Source organism: Zosterops lateralis, assembly GCF_965231275.1.
Source record: "Zosterops lateralis genome assembly, chromosome: 12".
NCBI classification, from domain to species: Eukaryota; Metazoa; Chordata; class Aves; order Passeriformes; family Zosteropidae; genus Zosterops; species Zosterops lateralis.
In genome coordinates, this window is record NC_139772.1 from 13,501,148 (window position 1) to 13,521,532 (window position 20,385).

The 20,385-nt window shown below is 44.3% G+C and overlaps 1 protein-coding gene across 5 annotated transcripts in view; it reads left to right on the top strand.

The window, feature by feature from the left end:
* Positions 1 to 20,385, top strand: part of PLEKHG4 (pleckstrin homology and RhoGEF domain containing G4) — an 86,083-nt gene that overhangs the window by 18,075 nt on the left and 47,623 nt on the right. For 3 of the 5 annotated variants that reach the window (XM_083870116.1, XM_083870117.1, XM_083870118.1), the window contains exons 3-7: positions 1,902 to 4,029; positions 9,161 to 9,376; positions 13,116 to 13,239; positions 14,306 to 14,399; positions 19,625 to 19,711. In XM_083870116.1, coding sequence (XP_083726242.1) covers positions 1,902 to 4,029; positions 9,161 to 9,376; positions 13,116 to 13,239; positions 14,306 to 14,399; positions 19,625 to 19,711 — 2,649 coding nt within the window. Of the gene's footprint in view, positions 1 to 1,901; positions 4,030 to 8,944; positions 9,077 to 9,160; positions 9,377 to 13,115; positions 13,240 to 14,305; positions 14,400 to 15,256; positions 15,291 to 19,624; positions 19,712 to 20,385 lie in introns of those variants that run through there. The other 2 variants (XM_083870119.1, XM_083870120.1) reach the window with 2 other exon arrangements.

Here is a 20,385-nt window from a genome sequence, read left to right on the forward strand (position 1 = left end):
TAATACATTAAGTACATCAGTAGGGCAGTAGCAGTAAGTGAACAGAAATAAAACTACTGTGACTGAAATTGACTATTTCAAAGAACTGGGACTGGCAGGTCTCCATCCTGGAATGTGGAAGAAGTTACCATATAATGCTGAATGTCTGGTAACAGGGATTTTATTGAATCTGTTAAGTCAGGGCTAGTAACAAAATACAGAGAACAAGCTGAGCCTACAACATCGTGCACTGAGCAAGGACTGAATTAACTGACCCATGAAAAACTGAATAACATTTTCATGTGGCTTGCTCCATGGCAAGTAGTGTCACACCAGCCTTTTTAATAAAACAGCTCTCTCTAGAGAGATAAGTTTCATTGTTTAATCTCTGCCATAAAGGATTTATTATAGAATCATATGGAAGATTAATTACTGTGTCAAAGGGATTGAGGTTTATGCAAGAATTGCAAGATGGCTACAAACTGGTGGAAGGGAGGGAGGATATTTGTACTGCAGGGAAAACAGAATTGGAGGCAGGAGCTGTGAAACATGCAGTGCTTCTCATCCATGACCTTGGCATAAAAAGTAAGAGTATGTATGGCATGTTTGTGGTGAAACCAGCCTGGGACGCACAAACAGTAACCTAGAAGAGGAGGGTGATAAATGTGTTGCATAAAATGAGCTCTAAAGCTTTGTGCTTAAATTTTTGTAATGGTTGACTCAGAGGGCAAGCTGATGCCTCCACAGAGTGGCAGGCAGAACTTCTGTTGTGGACTGAAGTTCATCAGTTTGAAAAGAAAAACCAGTAGGTGACTGGGTTACACTAGGGGCATGACTGGAAGACAAGTGGGATCTTAGCTTTAAGAGATGCTTCTAGCACTTTTGGGAAGTGCTGGTGCCATTATACAGTGTTTTGTAATGCTTTGCACAACGAAAAAAATGGCCTTTTTTTTAAAAAAAAGGGCATTGCAAAGGAGATACTTCAGACACACTGAGGAGATGATGAAGGTAGACATGCTAAGGTCATGTGACATGGATTAATAAGTCTAAGCAATGGGAACACATCCAGAAAATACAGGATTGAGGAAGAGGAATTACTGAATCTGAAGGACGATTTGGGTTTCCAAACCTGTGAGCAATTTTGCTTCAGATGCAAGGAGAGTTAGAAATCTGGTGGGGAAGGTAAAGCTTGATGAAAATGAGAAAAGAAATCACATTATGCCAGTACATGTTGTTTCAAGGTGTGTGAGGATCCAGGAAGTTCCTTTCAGTTCTCTGGTTTCTCTGCTGTATGGCAAAATACTTGAATTAAGTGGATCTAAAGCCTTGTTGTACAGAAAAAGATGAAATTAATTGTGGAATTGATGGTTTATATCATGGCTTAATTTAAATCTTACCCAAACAGAATCAAGTTCAAAGCACTGAAGTTATTTTTTGAAGTTGTGATAAAGCTGTAAATAATGAGGCAAGTCAGTTCAGCCATGAAACCTCAGTTCTTGGGCAGGATTTGTCTGAGGCATGGCCTCAATGCTGCTATGTTAGAAGAATGAGGAAATTGCTGGTATTTTAAGTGTGGTTCCTTGCAGCTTGCTGATGGCACTTGCTGTCTTCTTTCTCTGTGGCTCTGCCATGCTTTCCTCATTTGCTGCTTCCTATCTCCTGCTTTGTCTCTGCAGTGTCTTCTTCCCTTCACTGGGAGGTTGCAGCCTCCCAGTGTGACTTGTGCCCGCCTGTCCTGCATAGGTGGTTTGTGTTGGTAGCTTTTCTTACTTCTGCTTTTTAAAGAGAAGACCTTAGCGTGGAGAACTTGCCTACCAATAACCAAAGACCCTAAATTCATCTGTTTTCTTGATCTCTCTTATTGAAAAGTTTGAGCTGAGGTATTTTGGTGGTGCTGAAAACCCTTTCTCTTGTCTCCATAGGCTCCGTACTGCGGATTGCTGTTTCGCCATGCGGGCTGGCCCCTGTGTGTTCAAGAGAAGATTATAATCCAGCTATCTTCCATTGACTGGCGAATTTTGAAGCCTGGTGACTTCTACCTGCAGGTGGTCCCCTCTCTGAAGAAACCTCCACGAATCGTATTGAAATGTTTGGCAAAAGATAAGCATAATGTAGAAGAAGTGGTGATTCCAGAAGTTTCATATACCTCTATTTTTACGCTGGAATGGTTGAGTACGTTCAATGGAGAGCGGATGGGCATAGCACTGGAAAATTGTTTACTAACCACTGATGATAAAATATTTCGTGTCCCCTGGGATAAAGTGGTTAATCCTGAATTTATAAATAAACCAAAAATTATTGAAAACAATATCATCTCTCCAGAAGTAACAGAGGAACGTTCAGTTTTGTGCCTCCCCACGAACCATACTGAGTGCAGTTCACCAGATCTGAGGTCTCAGTGTCTACAGGAACTAAGCCCAAATCGAGACAGCCCTGTCATTAGCAGCACAGCTCCACAGTTAAGTGAAGCTCTGGTCAATGGTGTCTGTATGAGTCCTGTGACTCAAGAGGACTTGGGAAGTGACCTTGAAGGGGAGTACGTTGAGCTGGCAAAAGTTTCACTGCCCGAGTTTGGGCCACAAACAGGATCTTTAACCCAGTCCCTGGCATTAAGTTATCTAACTCAGCCCAGGGCACGAGTGAATGAGTCTAAAGACAAGCACAAGTTTATTGTCATACAAGACAGCACCTACTCCAAGAACTTAATTCAGTCAGCACTTATGCAGAAGGAGCACTGTCAAATGGACACTCTGAGCACTTCTGCAGAAGTTCTCAAAAATGTTACTCCATTGAAAGGCAACAAAATGATGGCACATGGAGAACTGTCTCCAGAAGGTCAGCTGATACTGGTTGATCCTGGAAGTATGGGTGATAACTTTCCTGTGGTTGAGTCTCCTGCTTGCCGCACAGAAGATTCCTCTGCAGAGCAGGAGACTCACAGTGAACACTCACTGGATTGGCGATATGCCCTGTGCAGCTACAGTGATGTGTGTGCTGGAGATGCTGTCAGCTGCAAAGCACAAGTGCCTGGTGCCCCTGAAAACATGGAAGGAGGAAGTGATGGACCTAGAGAAAATGCTGGTGTTAAAACATTGGAGCAGAGCCCTGAAGTGATTCTAGATGATGCTACTGCTGCTAAAGAGGAAGTGATACTGGGAGTACACACAGAACCACTGACTGAGGATCAAAAGGAGGTGACACTGATGGATGCTTCTCCTGTATCTGTCCTAGAGCCTTTGGGACCATGTTGCACGCTAAAGGAAAGTTCTGATGTCTCTTGCCAGGGTGTCAGTGGAAGTGTTGAGCCAGTGCAGGTCACTACATTGCCTGAGAATTCAGATGTGGGTGGGGTGAGAGGCTCTCCTTCAGGGAGCATGGGAGATGTAAGTGCTTGCTGCAGCATTAATGGAGCAAATATAATTTCTCCATTAAATCCTCAAGAAGAGAACCAAGGAGATGTAGATGAATTTGAGGTGGGAAGAAGAGACAGCCAAGAGGAAGTGAAAGAGTCTAAAGAAATGTTGAGTGTAAGTGAAAATCAGACTAGTCATAGTCACTGTTCTGTGAAAGCTCCAGCAAACGGAACTGTGTCAGATGGTGAAGAGCCAGAGCATAAAAAGACTGAAGAAGCCGTACTACTCCAAACTACCCTGTCAGCTGAGGGGAATCAGATGGCAGAACAATTAAGTAACAGTGACTTGTTGGCTCCCAGTGCACAAGAAGAAAACTCAAGTCTGTTCAAAACCCAGAAGTCTGGAGGGAGGCTTGAGGAACCACAAAGACTGGTGGAAAACCATGGCAGTGAAAGTGAAGAGAGCTCTGTGCTGAACCTGGAGCATGTTGCAGTACAGGACTTGCAGGGACAGGTGGAGAACCAGGAAGGTGGTTCTTACAGGGAAAGGTTGAAGACTACAGCCTCAAAAACACTGGAATCCATTGAAGAGGAATTGGAGTGTGGACCACTGTCCTCAGGACCTGCTGAGGGGCATACAGAGCCTACCACTCTGCACTCCCAGCCAGAGGCAGCTTCTGGGACATCGTCTCCTAAAGGTACAGCTGTTGGATGTTTGTGTGGTTGTGTTTGGTAGCAGATTGAAAACAAAGTCCTCAAGGAGTACTGCTTCAATGCTACCTGTCAGGCAGGATTTGATAAACATATCTGGGAGGCTTTGGGGTAATAGCACAAAATACTGGGAAGTGATTAAAATGTCATTTTTTGTGGCATGAAATCAGCTTTCTCTTCACAGGTGGGTTTATCGTGGTATTTTGTTTAATAATTCTTTGCAAATTTATGTTGGTACAGAACAAAGTTCCATTGGAAGAAGCTTTTAATTTCAGTTAATCTGATTGCTGGTGACCTCTTCCCACTACATTCATGATGTGCAGAATGTGTGAAGAGAGGCTTGTTTAACTGCACAAGTCTTTCGTAGTTGAAAACTGTTTTTAGGAAGGTGGCTGTGGCAAGAGGAAGCAGCAGTGGATGCTACAGTAAAATACTTACTAGCTGTGTAACGTGACCTGAAGATCAACAAATGCATGTGCTGATAACTGATTTAGGCAGCAAACTGCAGAGCTGAGGGATTCCCCCTCTTCCCTGCCTTCCCCTCCGGCATGCTTTCTTCAGCTCGATTACGTTTCAAGTAGGAGCTGTTTAACTTGAGTGAGAGACCACAGAAATTAAGCATCTAACTTCAACTCAGATGGAATGTTCAAGCAGGTATTACCCAGATTTCTCGATGCTTGGGTTCCTGAGCTGGAGCTGTGCCACTTGAGGAGGAATTGCGAGGGCAATCCAGGTGGCTGCCTTTTGCACCAGACTGTGCGGGCGGTGTGTGGCCGCAGGGGCCCGGTGTGGGCTCTGCCGAGCGCGGGGAGCCGCGGCTGGATCTGCAGATCACACGGAGGAGCGGCTGTGGGCGGGGGCGTCTGGAACACGCCTTTCCAGTTCAACGGCTCTCATTCCCTGAGACCCCTGGCTAGGAAAATTACCCAGCTTGAAATGTTGGAGTGAGGGCTCTCGAAAGGGTTGGCGTACAGACCCGTGTTCCTAGAGCACGTTTGGCCCTCTGGGGCAACAGATCCAAAGCTGGTTGTCCCGGGATGTGCTGCCACTGTAATGTATGCCCTGGTCCCGAATTATGTGGCCAAGACCTCCAGTGTGATTCCATTTGACTGCACACACAGCTGCATCTCAAGTGTCCAAAAGTGTCTTGAGTGTCACATTTTACCTAATGCGTTAGTGACCTCCTAATGGAGCTAAATTAGTGTCCATTGATTAAAATAAAATTCATTAACATTTGCATCAAACTTATTTAATTCCATAGTTAGGCAAGCCCAGGGTTGCCAGGCATTTCTGATACTTTTGAAGTGGCAAGCATTTCTCTTCTGCGAAATGCAGGGGTCAGCTCAAAAGCAAAAAAAAAAAAAAAAAAAAAAAAATTGCTTTCTGCCTCTCTGTGGGTCTTGGGGGATATATGCCAGGAAATAACCATGCTGTGGGTATCCATTCCCTTGGCCAAGCTGAACCTGGTTTGACTTCATGCTTGCTCAGGACCAGGCCTTGAAACACCTAGTCTGTGTTTGGTGATGGGTGGACACTTGGTTCCTGAGTCCAGTGGCTGATTGTTCAGTGTTCCCATCTCCTCTGTCTAAAATTAGCCAGGTCCAGCTCGTTTGAGCTTATTCTCACTGGTCCAAAGAAGAAATCTTGGCCACTGCTGGAGGTTTCAGCAGCGATGGACCCCTCTGGGGTACACACAGAGTTTGTTTTTAATGAAAGACAATACAAATGATTCTGGGGATTTGGCTGAAATAAGTGGCATTCGTGGCTCAAGTCTGCTGATGTTAAACTTGGGCATTGAAGTTTAAGAAAAAAGCAAACTTTATTATCTCTGTGATTGTAAAGCAAAAGAAACAACCTAAATTGCCAGGAAGGCCACCCAAACTAACCAAATAAACTCTTTATGGCAAAGGGCAGCTCACGTATCTGTTAATGCTGGCAGTATTTCTTAAACACTATAGCTAGCACTGTAAAAAACTTAATCCATTCAATTACATTTGATTGCTTTGAGATCCAAACAAGCCATCCCCTAATCTAGCCCCATTAAACCCTCAGAGATGTACTTCTAAGATAATTCAGAGATAAAATTACAAAGCAAAACAAGTGTCCTACACATGGACTCTACTTTTCCATCAAGGCAGTTCTGTAGGTTGAATTCTGTGTCTTGTTGAGGTAATTTTGCTACTTTGATTGGAAACTGTGGGTATCTTGCCTAAAATATAAATAACAAGGCTTTAGCTTTACTGGGTCAATTCAGATCTGAAGTTCACACCTCAGCAGCAGTAGGCAGAGGCACAGTTTGCTCTGTGTGAGGTGGAGGAGCTTGCTTGTTACAGCAGATATTGTAGATTTTGTCAAAATACGTGTTCAGAACTGGGGCATCTGAGTTTGCTGGGTCTGCAGGTTTTTCCTTGTCCCTTAACTCTCTCCCTTTACTTCCATTCTCAGTGAGCTTATTTTGTGCACAAATAGAGTCTAACTTAGAAAGACTTAGATATAAATAGAAAAAAGTCTGAATTTAAATGTGAACTGTTTGAGTCGGTGGCTTAAAATTTACACTGGTTCCTTTCACAGATAATGTGCCTGCTCTTTTTTCCTAATGACTAACATCTAAATGAAAGTGGATTTTGAAACTTTGTAGCTCTGGAAAGAATTCCTCTATTTCGTGGGTGGAAAATATCTTGATATTCAAGAAATAGGCTGAAAAGCCACACTGGGGCATATTCAGCAGCACCTGTTAGGGCATTCCATTCCTGGTCCCGGTTACAACCTGATGTTAGTATAGGTGATACTGGTGCTGGGGCAGTTTGCATGGAAAATGCTAATGTCTCTTTGAAATGCACACAAGCAAATCCTCCTCTACCACTTCCTTAACCTCGGGGAAAGGTGGAACTTGCAACCACGGCAAATTCAGATGTCCCTGTTCTCAATTTGCTTTTAGATGTAATCCTCCGCATTCGACAATTTCCGCTTTAGTGAGTGCCTCCGCCCCAGATTGCAAATAACAAACAGTGTGCTCGGGCCTGTTTGGGAGAGCTGCCATCTGCAGATCTGAACTGGGCTTCAGGAGCTCGGTGAAGAGTTTTGTTTGGGCAAGATGTGCACAGTCTTGAGACTGCAGAGCTTTGGTGAAGTTTCCCCTGGGCTGAAAAGCCCTGGTACCATGACTGTGTATGGTGGGCTGCGCAAAATCCTTCTGTCCTACCTTTTGGGAGCTGCTACCTCATTCTTAAGAGATATCCAAGGCAGGACTGTCACATACATTTATGTATTTCTCTTGCCCTGGTGTGTAACCTGTGTGGAATACAGCTATGTTCCATTTATTGTCCTCTTTAAATCTCACATTTTGGCTCTCTTTGCCTCTCTTTTGTCATTTAATGCAGATCCCTTTACTACAAGCTGTGTAGTTCTTATTGCCAGGCTTTACAGCTCATTGATAAGGTGATTCCATGTTCTCCTAGAAAATCTGTGAAACTTTTGGGCACAACATCTATGATATTCAGGATACCCTTTCTGCAGGAGATCAGTGCCCCTCTAAAATGCTGCTTCGGGAAGATGTAGCAGTGTTGTCTGAAGTGGGTGACCTCTTACATCACTGGGAAGTGGAGGCCGAGGTAGCCCTAGGGACACAGTGGGGCTCTGGTACAGCCCAGAACTGGGCAGAGCCCTGGAGCCATCCCAGCGGCTTATGTGGCCAAGCTGGATCCCAGGGATGCTTCTCAACATTGGGGGTGTTACCAACGAGGGATGAGCAGCTATTCTATCGTGCCCTCCATGGTGCAGAGCCCAGGAGCTCCTCCTAGTTTCCCCTGCTGTTGGGTGATTTGGTGCAGTGAGCCATGCTGCTCAGGGCACTTCTCTCACCCATTTTAGCAATTTTGAAAGCAGTTTGGGCTAAGCCTCAACCTGTAAATCTCCTTCACTGCTAAAACTTGTATTTAAAGCCACTTCAAGGACTGCTTTGTTCCTGGTCCTGCTCTTTAATGAAGTATTGGAATCTGTTAGTAAATAAACTGAGTCAAGTGTCAACATTGTTGATGCAGCAGGAAGGTAGGATGATTGAAGTAAATTTTAAATAGCAATTAAAATGTCTGACTTCATAGCAAGCAAATAAATAATCCACTCTTATTTTCCCAAAGAAAGGTTGATATTTGTGTTGGTAGACAATGAAATATCAGGATTTGTGGTCAAGTGTAGCCTTTTTTTTAGTATAGCTTTCTGCAAACACAGGGGTAGCCTAGTTGTGTACTTAAGGCTGCTAAAATCTTATTATTGAAGATGTACTGTTGGCTTTTAATTCTTGTGATGTTGGGAAATGGGGAATTATAATACTTCTTGCACAGAGGGTAGATACTTTTTTTCATCTTTCCAGATAGTTTTACATTCAAATTGAAACTTCATAGAACTAGCCTTAGTTTCTATGTAGTAGCCAAGATATTTAATTTTAGAATTAACTGATTCTAATAACTTGTACTTTAGAGCTGAGGTGTCAGACAAAGGACGCATTTTCTGCAGTTCTTGAACAAGAGCTGGTTGGTGTAATCATCCTGTTCTTCAGTGTTCTTAAATGGGTTTCTGACTTTCACATTAAATGTTAATTAAAAAGAAGCTAGATGAGGAGAACAAGGTCTCTGGCTAATTTCCAGCTGATTTGTCAGCCTCCAGTTGACTTTATATTTTCAGGAACTAAACTGAAAGTGGTGTTGGGGGAGTAATTCTGTCGTGATGGAGTAGCCCTCCCTGTCAGAAGCTGGTTTATCACTTCAGCATGCTCAGGCTGCTGGAGCTCAGCCAGGAGCTTGCACTGTGCCAGACTTCCAGGCTGTGAGCAGACATGTACTGCTTGATATGTTACCTTTAAAAAGGACTTTGACTACAGTAATCCTGATCTGAATCGAGCTTTTATACTTTGCAAACTTCACAATAAATTGGTTTCTTTTTTTTAGAAGTACAGTAGTTTTAATGTTATAACCAGTTTTGGAACATGCATGCTACTGACTAAAGGGCTGGAGGAGCTGCAGAGTGCTGGGGCTGGGGGTACATCCCTCACCAGTCTTGTGTTTACCTGGCATCTTTTGGGTGCAACTCTGCTCAAGCTTCTGTTTGTTGCTTGTCTTACAGGGATGATGTCAGAAGAGACAGAAATGAGAAAAGAGGCAACAGGCACAGGTGTGTTGAAACCAGTGGGTAAAAGCAGTGCCCTGGAGGAAGCTTCACCACCTGTTACTCCCTCGACATCCCCGACTTGTGGAGCTGCCTGGGGTGGTCAGTTTGCACCTACCATAGTCAAGGATGTGAACCCAGAAGTGCTCAGGAGTGGAGTTGCCTACCTGCCTGGTGAGTAGCTGAGCTGGAATGTGTCTTGGGAATGCAGTTAGTAGGAGGGCAAGGGAGATAAGCCTCCTTTTGGAGTGCTGGAGACTGGTGGCAATTCTGTTTCTTTGACCCCAAACCTCTTCAGGAATTCCACTTCTTGAATCCTCTGAAGTTTCCGAATGGGCAGGACAGGAAGTAGAACTTCCCTCCCATTAATGTTAATTTGCTCTCAGGAGTCTCAAAATGTTAACCAAGCGTGTATGAGTCAGAAATGCCAAATCTGTGGGCTCATACCAGGAGTTCAAAAAGAGCAGAGTGAGGGTGCAGCTAATGATGGGCTGGTGGGCCTGACATCAGACCTGGTCAGAAGAATAGGAACTTGATTCACTTGGTAGATAATTAAAGGACAGGAATGTAGAAGATGCTCTTTGACACGACTCTTGAAAACGAGTTTTATTCTTGGTAATTAGAAGTTTGGTTGATTAAATGTAGCCACTCTAGATATAATAGATTTTTAGAAAACATTTGATTTCATGACACATAGTGTTGAAAGGAATACCCCAGTGAAGTGGATGAGCACCGTGTAGAGTGAATGATAGCGAAGCTAAATAGCAGATGACAAAACTAGCTATCAAGAGAGAACCTCCCAGAATTGGGTTGCAGGTCAAATGTTATTCAGTGTTTGCATCTAATAGAGCAATGAATATCAAATAGCTGCAGATAACATTTCTGCATGGGACAAATACTGGCAGAGGGGTGAACAAAGCTGAGGCTGTTGAGCAGAGCAGCCAGGATTGCTTCATGTACAGGGCCCACACAAGACATCTTTGTGTTTAACCAAACATGAAATAAAGCAGAGGAAGTAAGATCTACCTGTCTAGTGAGAAGCAGCATTTGGCAGCTCTGTGTAAGGAGCCCCTGTGGGCTTGTCCTTTCAGAGCCAGAGAAAGGGTTGTTCAGTGTGGGGCATGAGGAGCTGCATTTGATCAGCACAGGGGCCACGTACGAGTTGAAAAGTAGGCAGAGAGCCCAAGCTTAGGGGAGAGGTCAGGCAGACCTGTGCAGTGTGGGAAGGAGAGCAGAAAGGCAGCACAGGCATCTCCCAGGTGGTGCTGGGTCTGCCAGACCCATTTTGACCTCAGCTGTGTAAAGGGGAGGGAATTACTAGAGACTGATTTTTTGCCTCTGTATACTTGTTGGTGGTGCCTCTGAAATAGTTTCGTCTCTATTGTAAAAGGAAATGGTAAATATTAGAGGTGGTGCAGAGAAGGGTGGCAGCCCTTTCTTGTAACCAAACTGGGTGTCTTACAATAAGAGACTGGAAGGTTGTTTATCTCATAGGATAATTAAGAAAGAGGTGAAATCACCTTTGTGCCAGGAAGGAAGAAGGGAGTTAAAACTTTGCCAGCTTCTGGAAGAAGGTGAAATGGAAAACCAAGGGCAGGGCAGAATAATGGTACATTTGTACATGTAACTTTGCATTAGGAGATGAATTGTTACAACAAATTCCAAAGGAGAATTTTTAATCTTCTGATCTATGATCAGTTTGGACATTTTCATGCTGTATATAACAACCCAAGAAGTTACAGGATTAGAGAGGGTCTTTCAGAGAAGCTCTCAGTCCATGGTGTTGCAGGAACCTGGCCATGCTACCAAACGCTCCATTTGTCACAGATTCCTGTCATAATGTACCACTGTTAAATGAGACAAAACCATTTGAATATGTGATGAAGGGGTATCAAATGCCTGCAAGAAGCAAGGATTGGGTTTGATACTGCTTCCAAGGGAGTTTTTCTCTAAGGAAGGAGTTGTGTTTCCTGTACAACCACTATCAGATTTGATTGACCTCTCTGCCTCTTTGAGGTTTCAGTGGGCAGTCCTCACACCTGAGGGAATGTACTCACAACTCAGTTCAATGCTTTATGTTAGTCAGTGGTAATGATACAGTAATTACATTAGAAAGAATAACTTTTATAATGAATGGTGAATAAGAACTAATTAATAAACTAGCAGCTGATGGAGTTAGCCGAAACTTGCAGAATAGTTTCAGTTCTGGATTATGCCATTGTTGAACACCTAGCCCTGGTGGTTCTGGTTGCTTTTTTGACCTTATCAGGCAATTCCCAGACTACTAGATAGAAGTTCAAGGATTAATCAAGTTCTGGTGATGCCCAACCTGCTTGATGGACAGGAGATGTTGCTTTCAGAGTTAAAAATCTTTTATTGAGCCATTTTTCCAGTAGTTGAGGGCTTTGGTTTTTTATTTTATTTTGTGATGGTCCCCTTAGCTTATGAAACAAATTATGTTACTGAGCTTTTTCTAATTTCTTTCCGTCTCTTTGATTATGCAGCATCCAAGCTACAGTATTTCAGGAATAATAAAAATCCTCCTGAATTACACTGATGATGAAAGATTTTTGTTAGCAGGAGAAAGCCTGTGTCACAGGCTGTGTCAGTTTTGGTCCCTGGGAGGGAGAAAGCCCTGCTTCAAAATGGTGTCCATCTGTGTCTGTGGCGTTGACTCGATTCATGTCCTAATGACAGATTGAGATCACACTGGGGCAGCTTTCCGTGCTTGAGGCTGTCCATCTGTGTCTGTTTTACCTGTCAACTCACGTGCTTGTCCCTGGGATGGGGGAGAGAGATGGTCCAGCACACTATCTCCTGTGGTAGCAACAGAGTTAAGGAGAGAAAGAAACAGATTTCTCTAAGTCTCTGGTTTTGTCTTGTGCTTGGGATTTCTGCCCTCCCCATCTTTCTAATACAGTTCTTTTGACAGGGAGAGGCTCCTGTTCTTGTAAATTACTTTTCACACAAAAGAGGTGTTGTCCCTCCTGTTCCCCAGATGACTTACCGTCACAATTCCTTGAGCAGGCTCACTGCAGGTACTGCCTAATTCTGAGTCTCAGAGGCAGTTCTGGCTTTCCAAAGTGGTGTGTCCACCTGCTCTTTAGCCTGCTTTTGCACCTGGAGAGGAGGCTGGACATAATTCCAAAACTGCCACTGTTAGGTTTTTCTCCTCCTGTGATAAGCTGTGACTTCAGGCTTTTGGAAAATGGGTGGCAGAGAAGCATTGTTCTTCCTGGGTAACTGAAGCAGAGAGATTTCTACTTCTTCAGTGTATCACAACTCAGCTGGGTTGCCCGTACTGTGCTATATCTATTCCCTGGGCACTGAGCAAGCTCTGCACCTAACAAAAGCCTGGCACTGCCTCTGCCCTTGTAGAGCTATAGGCAGGCAGGACTGTGCTGGGCTGTCCTCTCTGCAGCCTGAGGAGGAGCTCTCGGCTCCTGCTCCAGGGCTTTGCTTCAAGGAGCTGACTGGTTATATTCTGGGCTCAGCCTGCGGCATGTGCCCAGTCTCATTACGTAGTGCATGTTCTGCAGACCTGTCTGCATTCCCTCATGTGACAGCAATGTGAAGGTGAGACTCTGTATCTTGAATTTATGAGATTTCTGCTTTTCTCAAGATAATCGTTAGGCAACTTCAGCCAGAACATCTGTTGGGGTGGAAGACGGCAGTAAAAATTTTAACACTACCATGAGAGAAAGACAAGCTGAGCTCATCTGCCTAACTCTGGGGCAGCTTTTGGGTACTTTGGGAGTTTATAGCCTCCTACCATCTGCAACATACGCTATATTGAGTTTTGTGGAGGATTTCCAGGTGGAGTCTTAGTGGTAGAATATGAGGCATACATACCTGGAACAGACTCTGTTGAATTACTTGTGTGATTTCTGCCCCGCCCCCCCTCTTTTTACAGGTACAAGAGACAGATCAGGACGTGCAGTGGCCATAATAACGACAAGGAGCACAGCCTGGTTAAACCCCCACTGCAACACCACTGAGCTTGTACGCCTTCTTCTGTACTTGCACAGCATCCCCAGGTTTGTGATGCTCTTGGGATGACACTGTGCCTTTCAGGGAGGTGGGAATTGAGGCAGGAATGGAAGGAGGTTGACTTTATTGGCCTAGGAACTTGGTCCAGACAGTCCTGAAATTACACAGGTGGGAATCTCCTGCTTGTGTTCAGCAAGTACTTGACCTATTCTGTGTATGCCATGTGCACATGATGCGATATAATTGGGTATGTACTGAATGTTTTCATGTGTTGCCATGAATCCAAGCCATTCTTGCTATCCTTCATTGGTTCAGGAAATGGGATTTGGGAGCTATCATGGGGCAGTCATGCAGCAGCTCTGTGATAGTGTTGTGACATGATATTTTAGGGCCAGGCCTCCAAGCTAGAGGAAGGAGGATCTGCAGGGGTTGAGAGTCTGACTTGATGTCTGGCTGAAAATTGTTTTTGGAGTCTGCAGGCTGGAGTTTGCTGCAGCTTCTCTGCCTTTCACTATGACAGGCTCTTCTTCACCAGCTCATCACTATGTTTCACCTTTAGACGATTAAATAAGAAGAGGTAAAGCTAACTCTGATAGTGGTGTTTTTTTTTTTTTTTGAGGCCTTTAAACAATTAATAAGAGGAGCAGGCTTAACCCATGAGAAACTCATGCTTTGTTTCTTATGCATTTCCCTTCAAATCTTTTTCTGGGTGAGATAGGCATTGGGCCTGCTCCATACTGGCTGCTCTTCTGAAGCAGTGAGGCTTCAGAAACCAAGCTTGTCCCTGAACACAATTAGGAAGGATTGGTTTTCCTGTGTGTATTATCCAGTTGACATGAGCACCCTTGCCATCAGTGACACATATTCTAGGAATAGGAGAAGGGGGAAATTGGGTGGAAGTCATAGAATCAAACGGCAAAGGTAAAAAGTGAGCAATCAGTTGGTGGTTTCTGTGTGTGTTTTGTTTAGGAAAAGGTGCCCTGTTAGTTCCTGTTATTACAAAGCCATAATGTACTGGTTTTTTTCACCTTGCCATGACTACAGTTTCTGTTTCCATAGTCGTATTAATTTTCATTGGTGACAAAGGTGACCTTTTTGTGTTTGTCCTTGCAGACCAGAATGTCAGGCTTTGGGTCTCACTGTTCTTGTGGATGCCCGTCGCTGTTCGCCCGTTCCTGCTCTCTTCAAGGTGTTCAGCACGTTGCAGGTGAGCCTCGAGCTTGGGCAGAGGAGCACTGGCTGCCTTGCTGTCGTGGTTGGATGTTACATTTCCATCTGCTGCTTATGTCCTCCATCTGCCACCTGGCTTTCAATTGGCTTTGGGAGGTGGAGGCACACACCCAGCCCTGCTTTAGGAGGATGACCTGGACTTGCCAGACTGCAGACAAAGCAAAAAAACCTAAGCAAGTCTGAGTTAGGGGAGAACACCCCTCCCTACCCCTCCAAATTTGCTTTTATCTCAGTGCTGAGAACAGCCCATACCCCAGTCTCAGTACTGTCATGAATTATCTTGCTTGGAGGTGTTGTCTGCTGCACTGAGGGTCTGTGTGAAATGTGCAGGGATTTTTGCCTGTCACAGAGAAGGGAGTAAGAGAGGCCTCTGCCTGCATGGGAAGGGGAGGACGCTGCTTGCCATGCCAGGTGGAAAAGCACGTGCAGCTGTTGATGTGGCTGTTGGTGAATGATTAGAATCGGATGTGCTGTAACTCTATATTGCTTCAGGTCAAAGGCTTTCGTATCAGTCACTTGGGAAGCCTGTGGGTTGTGTTGCCCCCCCTCCCAGATAGAAACTATCTGCTGCTGTTAGAAAGCCAGGGAGATGCTGGGTTGTAGCGATGACTAATCTTGTTTAAGCAGGTGTTCCTTTTAAATCAGAGCTTAGGTCTCTCAGGACTCAAACTCTGCAAACTGGAACAGGGCAATGTTTTAATGAAGCTGATGTCTGTGGTTTATGTGCTTCAGTGCCACATCTGAGAGTTGAGTCTGACTCAGAGGTCTGTCCTCCTGCTTCCTGGGCTGGGTGGAGCTGTGAGCTCTATCAGCGTGCTCATTTTCTGTGGTGAAGGAGTAATCTGGTGCCCTGCTCAGTTCTGCAGAGGTAACAAAAAAATACGTTCTCTTTTATGCTTTGCCCACATGGCAGTGGGCTTGCTAAAGCTTTTGAGCATTTCACTGTCCATGTAAGTTGCATGGCAGTCTTAGTGGCCTGATTTGGAAATTAGTAACATGTTCTTGCTGTCTCAATTCTCATACAAGCATGGTAATAATGCCATTTTAACCTTAAGTTTCCTCTCTGAAATGAGGGAGGGGGAAGCTTTTTGCTGTGCTATGATGGCTGTTTGGCTCTGAGCACCTCATTATCAGGGTGGTGCTACAGTTATTTAACAGAGTTTAGTGTGCTGCAAGACAGATTGCTGGACCTAAGTGTGTGCTTCAGGTAACAGTGACTGACAGAGGCTGATTAGTCTGCTTATGGTTTCTGGATCCTTACATTGACTCTTCTGAAGACTCTGTAAAAGAGACCTGTTCAGGAAGCTCATTACCTAGTTATGGCATAGGAGTAATCCCTGTCTCCTCTGAGCCTTTTGGAGATCCTCAGCATTTACTCTGTGCTCCCATGGCAATGTTCTCTGCTCTGGAACAAGGGTAGTGTAATACAGAAAACTGAGTGTAACTACAAGTGAGGCAATCTAAGTGTTCCAGAGTGCAGCAGGAAGTTTGGCCTGGAAGTGACTGCACTGAACAGCATCCTGCTGTTCCCAGCTCTGCTTGTCTCCTGAGATGCTCCTGGTAAACTGTTTCAGTCTTTGGATTGCTCCATCAGTGCTGGATGAGACTGACTGCTCTTAACTGTTTAAATTGAAAAATACGGTGAAAAGTACTTAATTTCTTTGGAAATACAATTTCTTCTTGAATGGGAAAACCTTGACTGTTATGCCTCTAAGTTTACACAGCAGATCACCTCCTCGGGGTCCTTTCTGAAATTCCTTGCTCATCTAAGTGTCTTTTATCTCTGGCAGACTGTCTCTAGAGCTCATTTCTGTGCTGCCCTGCACTCTGCTTATACATGACTTTACTTACATAGTTTCTGTGAAGCCTACTATGATAATGTGCTGGAATCTGTGAAATGTTGAGGTCCAGCACTGCCTTGTTCAAATCTGAAGGAGTGTTTTCCTCTTAACCCATCAATGGGAAGCACTTCTTCACAGTGGGGAAGCACAGATCAGATGCCCTAATGCAGAGTCCCTTCCTGCTGGGACCTCTTAAGCCTAGAGAGACTCCTGGGGAGCAGAGGTTCCTGGGTCAAGATATGTCAGCCTGAGGAAATCTTTCTTCCACTTCTCCATCTTTCCAGAATGAATGCATGATTGGAATTAAGTGCTAGTAGACAACTTTGGGTGCTCGCAGGTTAGTTTTCCCTACAGCACTGGGAGTCTGTCAGTTACTCTGTCCAGAACCACCTGGTAACTGGTGCCCTGCCTTCAGGGCAGGACCAGCTGTATTTAGTTGCAAGAATTTTTTTTCCCCCCTTCTTTTTAAAGTATCGGGTGGGTGGGAAATCTTTGTGTCCCAGACAGCAGCTGGAGCAGAGGGAGTGGGGCAGAATAAAAAGCTGCTGCAGCGCTATCTCAGGAGGAAGCAGGAGGAACTCCGGCAGCTCTGTGCGGAGGTGAAGGGAAGTGCACAGTGTACATGTGGCAGGAATAGATCAGGCTTGTTCCTGTGGGAAGCTGCGTAATGATGCTTTTGGAGCAAAGATTTTTGCAGGGATAAATGCTGTAATGTTTACTTACAGGTTGTCACCAGTAAGCTCTGTGCTGAGGGAGGGCAACTCTTAAGAGAAACTGTGCTGCTCAGAACTGCTAGGCTGATCTCTTTGCTCAGTGAGCAGGCAGGGCATGAACAGTGGAATGTGTGCCCTGCCTTCAGTGAGCAGGTATCTGTGGGATTTCCCTCTGCCTGTGTCTTAATACAGTGGGATTCTTTTGAATTTCCCATATCAGCATGAAGGCTTAATCCTGTAATCAGCTGTGTTTGTGTGTTGGATTGGGAAGAGTCAGTCTACCATTTGAAAGCAGAGAAGTTCTGTGCAAACTTTTCTATTCAAGGTGTGTATTTGCATTCTCACTTTAGTGCAGAAGTACAGAGGGCTTTGGTCTCGTGTTAAAGACCAGGGACCTCCTGCTACTCCATTAGAGTGGTCACTTTGAGGCTGACTGAGGTGCCTGGGGACTCTCCCATCTGCACAAACATTCCTGGCAGCCTGTCCTTCAGACTGTGCCAGTGTTGTTAAGTCTGGTCATGGGTTTCCATTTGGAGCAGGAAGCCAGAAAACTGGAACTTCAGTCTGAGAAACATTGAAGAAAGTATCTAATTCACTTTTTAAAGAATAATAATGTAAGGATCTGTATTTACCCTGGTGCTGTCTGAGCTCCTCTTGATTCCCCTCTATTCTGTGCTGTCCACACTGTACCTGTTTTTGGAGGTGAGGAGTTCGCGTATATGTGTGGAACTCTTGTTTCTTTGCTTCTGTGTAGTTGGTTTTGTTAGCAAAGGTGGCAAGCGATTGTGCTTAAAGCTGCAGGAAAGCTTCCTCAAGTGGCATCCTGCTGTTCCCAGCTCTGCTTGTCTCCTGAAATGTTCCTGATAAACTGTTTCAGTCTTTGGATTGCTCCATCCATCATCCAGGATGAGACTGACTTCTCTTAGCTGTTTAAATTGAAAAATACAGTGAAAAGTACTTGATTTCTTTGGAAATACAATTTCTTCTTGAGTTGGAAAACCTTGAACTTTTCCCTTGACAGCTTTATTTATTAATGGTTTTTCAGATTCTATTTTCAGGAGTAACAAACATGAGTGTTTTGGCTATTGTGGTAACCACTTGTTACACCATCACTACCTTTATCCCTCACTCAGATTACACATCTTGTGACTGTTGGCATAGAAAAGGGATTGTGTAAGAAAAATTAGTTTAGTACCATCCTCAGTCTTGAAGCTGTGTCCAGTCTTCACCCTTCAGTACTTTCTAGCAGATAAATTCAGAGCTGGTGATAATAGCTGTAATATCTCCCCATCCTCTCTCCAGTATTTACCTAATGCAGCCTAATTATGCAGTAAATCATTTTTGGCCTTTTGATCAGTGTTCAAATAACAGCGAAAGTGTGAATAATTCACTTTGGAGAAATTTGAGACAATTTAGAAACCTCTCATGGTTTTGGAAGGTGTTTCAGTTGGGATTTTTTTTTTTTTTTTTTTTTTTTTTGCTGCGTGTTTAAAAGAATTGTGGTTTAGGACTGGATTAAAGAATGGTCTTTTTCCTCTGTTCTGGAATCTCTGCTGCTGCTTTCACTTGCAGAATTTGGGCTCTTTGTGTTTGCATTGTTTCTTAATTGCTGAACTGGGTCCAGTGTCAGGTTAGGTCATTCAGTCTCTGTTGGTCCACTTCTCTCTGTACTCTGGCTCTGCTGCTCCTGGCAGATATTTAACCCTACTCACTGCTGGAGCTGTTTATTTAAACAACTTTCCTTTGCTGTTGTGGCCTGCTGTGTGGCAGGTTCCTTGCAGCTCGAGCAGCACCGGAAAGGATTTATTGCTTGACAATTCCTGAGATCTTTGCAGAGGCAAAGACCACGTAGGAGACATCGAAATGGGATGGTTCTTGTTTAATCATGTAGCACAACAGCTTAAATGGCACTTCTCCTTGCTTTCCTGGTCCAGGCATCACATGTGTAGGGAGCCCTGTCTCTATGGTCTGGACCTTTCTGCCATGTTTCCCCTCTTCCTGCTGCTGCCCTCTCTGCCTGTTTCACACTTCCCTGTAGAATGCTTCTATAATTGGAGAGCTACTTCTGGATCACTGAGATTGAACTACAGCTGCCAGACATCCCTTGTATTTGGAATTTCTGTCTGTTTAACAGTAGAAACAGGATGCAAGTACTTGACTGTAAATTGGCAGTAAGTAGAGACAAGATGAGGTTTTTGGCACTGGGTTGTGGGTGGAGGGGGGAAAGCCACTTCCTTTTGGTTAGGTGAAGTGACCAGGAAAGTTATCAGGAAAAAACTTGGACACAGAACATGGTTTTTGGTTTTGGTTTTTTTTTTTAGTTCTGGTTTTGGTTTTTTTTTTTGTTTTTTTTTTTTCCCTGGCTCGTTTCCCTGTGCAGAAGGCAGAGCTTCTTTAGTACAGCCAACACCTGACCTTTTCCATTGCTTCCTTAAATATTGCAGGATTGGTTGATCTCAAATGAACTACCTTAAAGACATCACCTTGGTACTCTGTAGACTGGCCTTTAATTTCTGGTGACTGCCTTCCAGGCTTTGTAGATGCCTTTGAAGGATAAATTGCAAACTTGTGTATGAACCTGGTGCGGAGCATTCTCGTTAGTATCCAAGGCAGATCAGTAATGGATTTGTGCTCTTGTTTTATTGTAGGATGTGAATCCTCACTGTATTCATGGGGTACTGCTTCTGGTTGAAAGAGATCTGACTTTTCGGATGGAGAAGCCACCAGCAGGACAGGTAATGGAACCATTTATCTGGAGTTTGCTGGGCCACTCTGGATATCCTTAATTTAACCCTCCAGACAGCAAATTCCTTGTCACTGATGTATGTTTATTCTCACATGAAATTTCTGTAGGTGTCCTCTGTCTTTTGTGTTTGTGGTCTCTGTGGGTGTGGTATTTATTGGGTTGTAGTGTTTATGTGAGCTGAACAGATCCCTGTCATGCTCTGTTTATTGCCACGTCCATCAGTGACATTTGTGCCACAATTGCGTCACTTTGCTGGGCACTCAGAACGCAGGGGGTTTGTTGGGAATGCAGATAACTGTATGGAGGAGCCCTGCACAATCAGCTGGAGATGCTTTTCATGTTCTCCCATTAACAAGGGGGGAAATGCGTGGTCAGGAAGAGATCACATTTTGCTAAATCCTGAACTCCACCTTTGAAGATGCTTGTTTCTTTCTTGCATTTTGCATCTCTTCTGTTTCCTGGTCTCATACCTGCTACTGCCAGAGGCTAAGAGACTTCTGCAAGAAGAGGAAGATGAAATGGGCATTTATGTGAGGTTCCCTTTGTAGCTGAAATGTCTGGAAAGACCAACAGGAGGGAAAGTTATCACATGCTATGAACTCTCCCACTAACAGTAAAACTGCCTTGGTATTCCATAGCTCTGTAAGAAATGTAGGCTCCCAG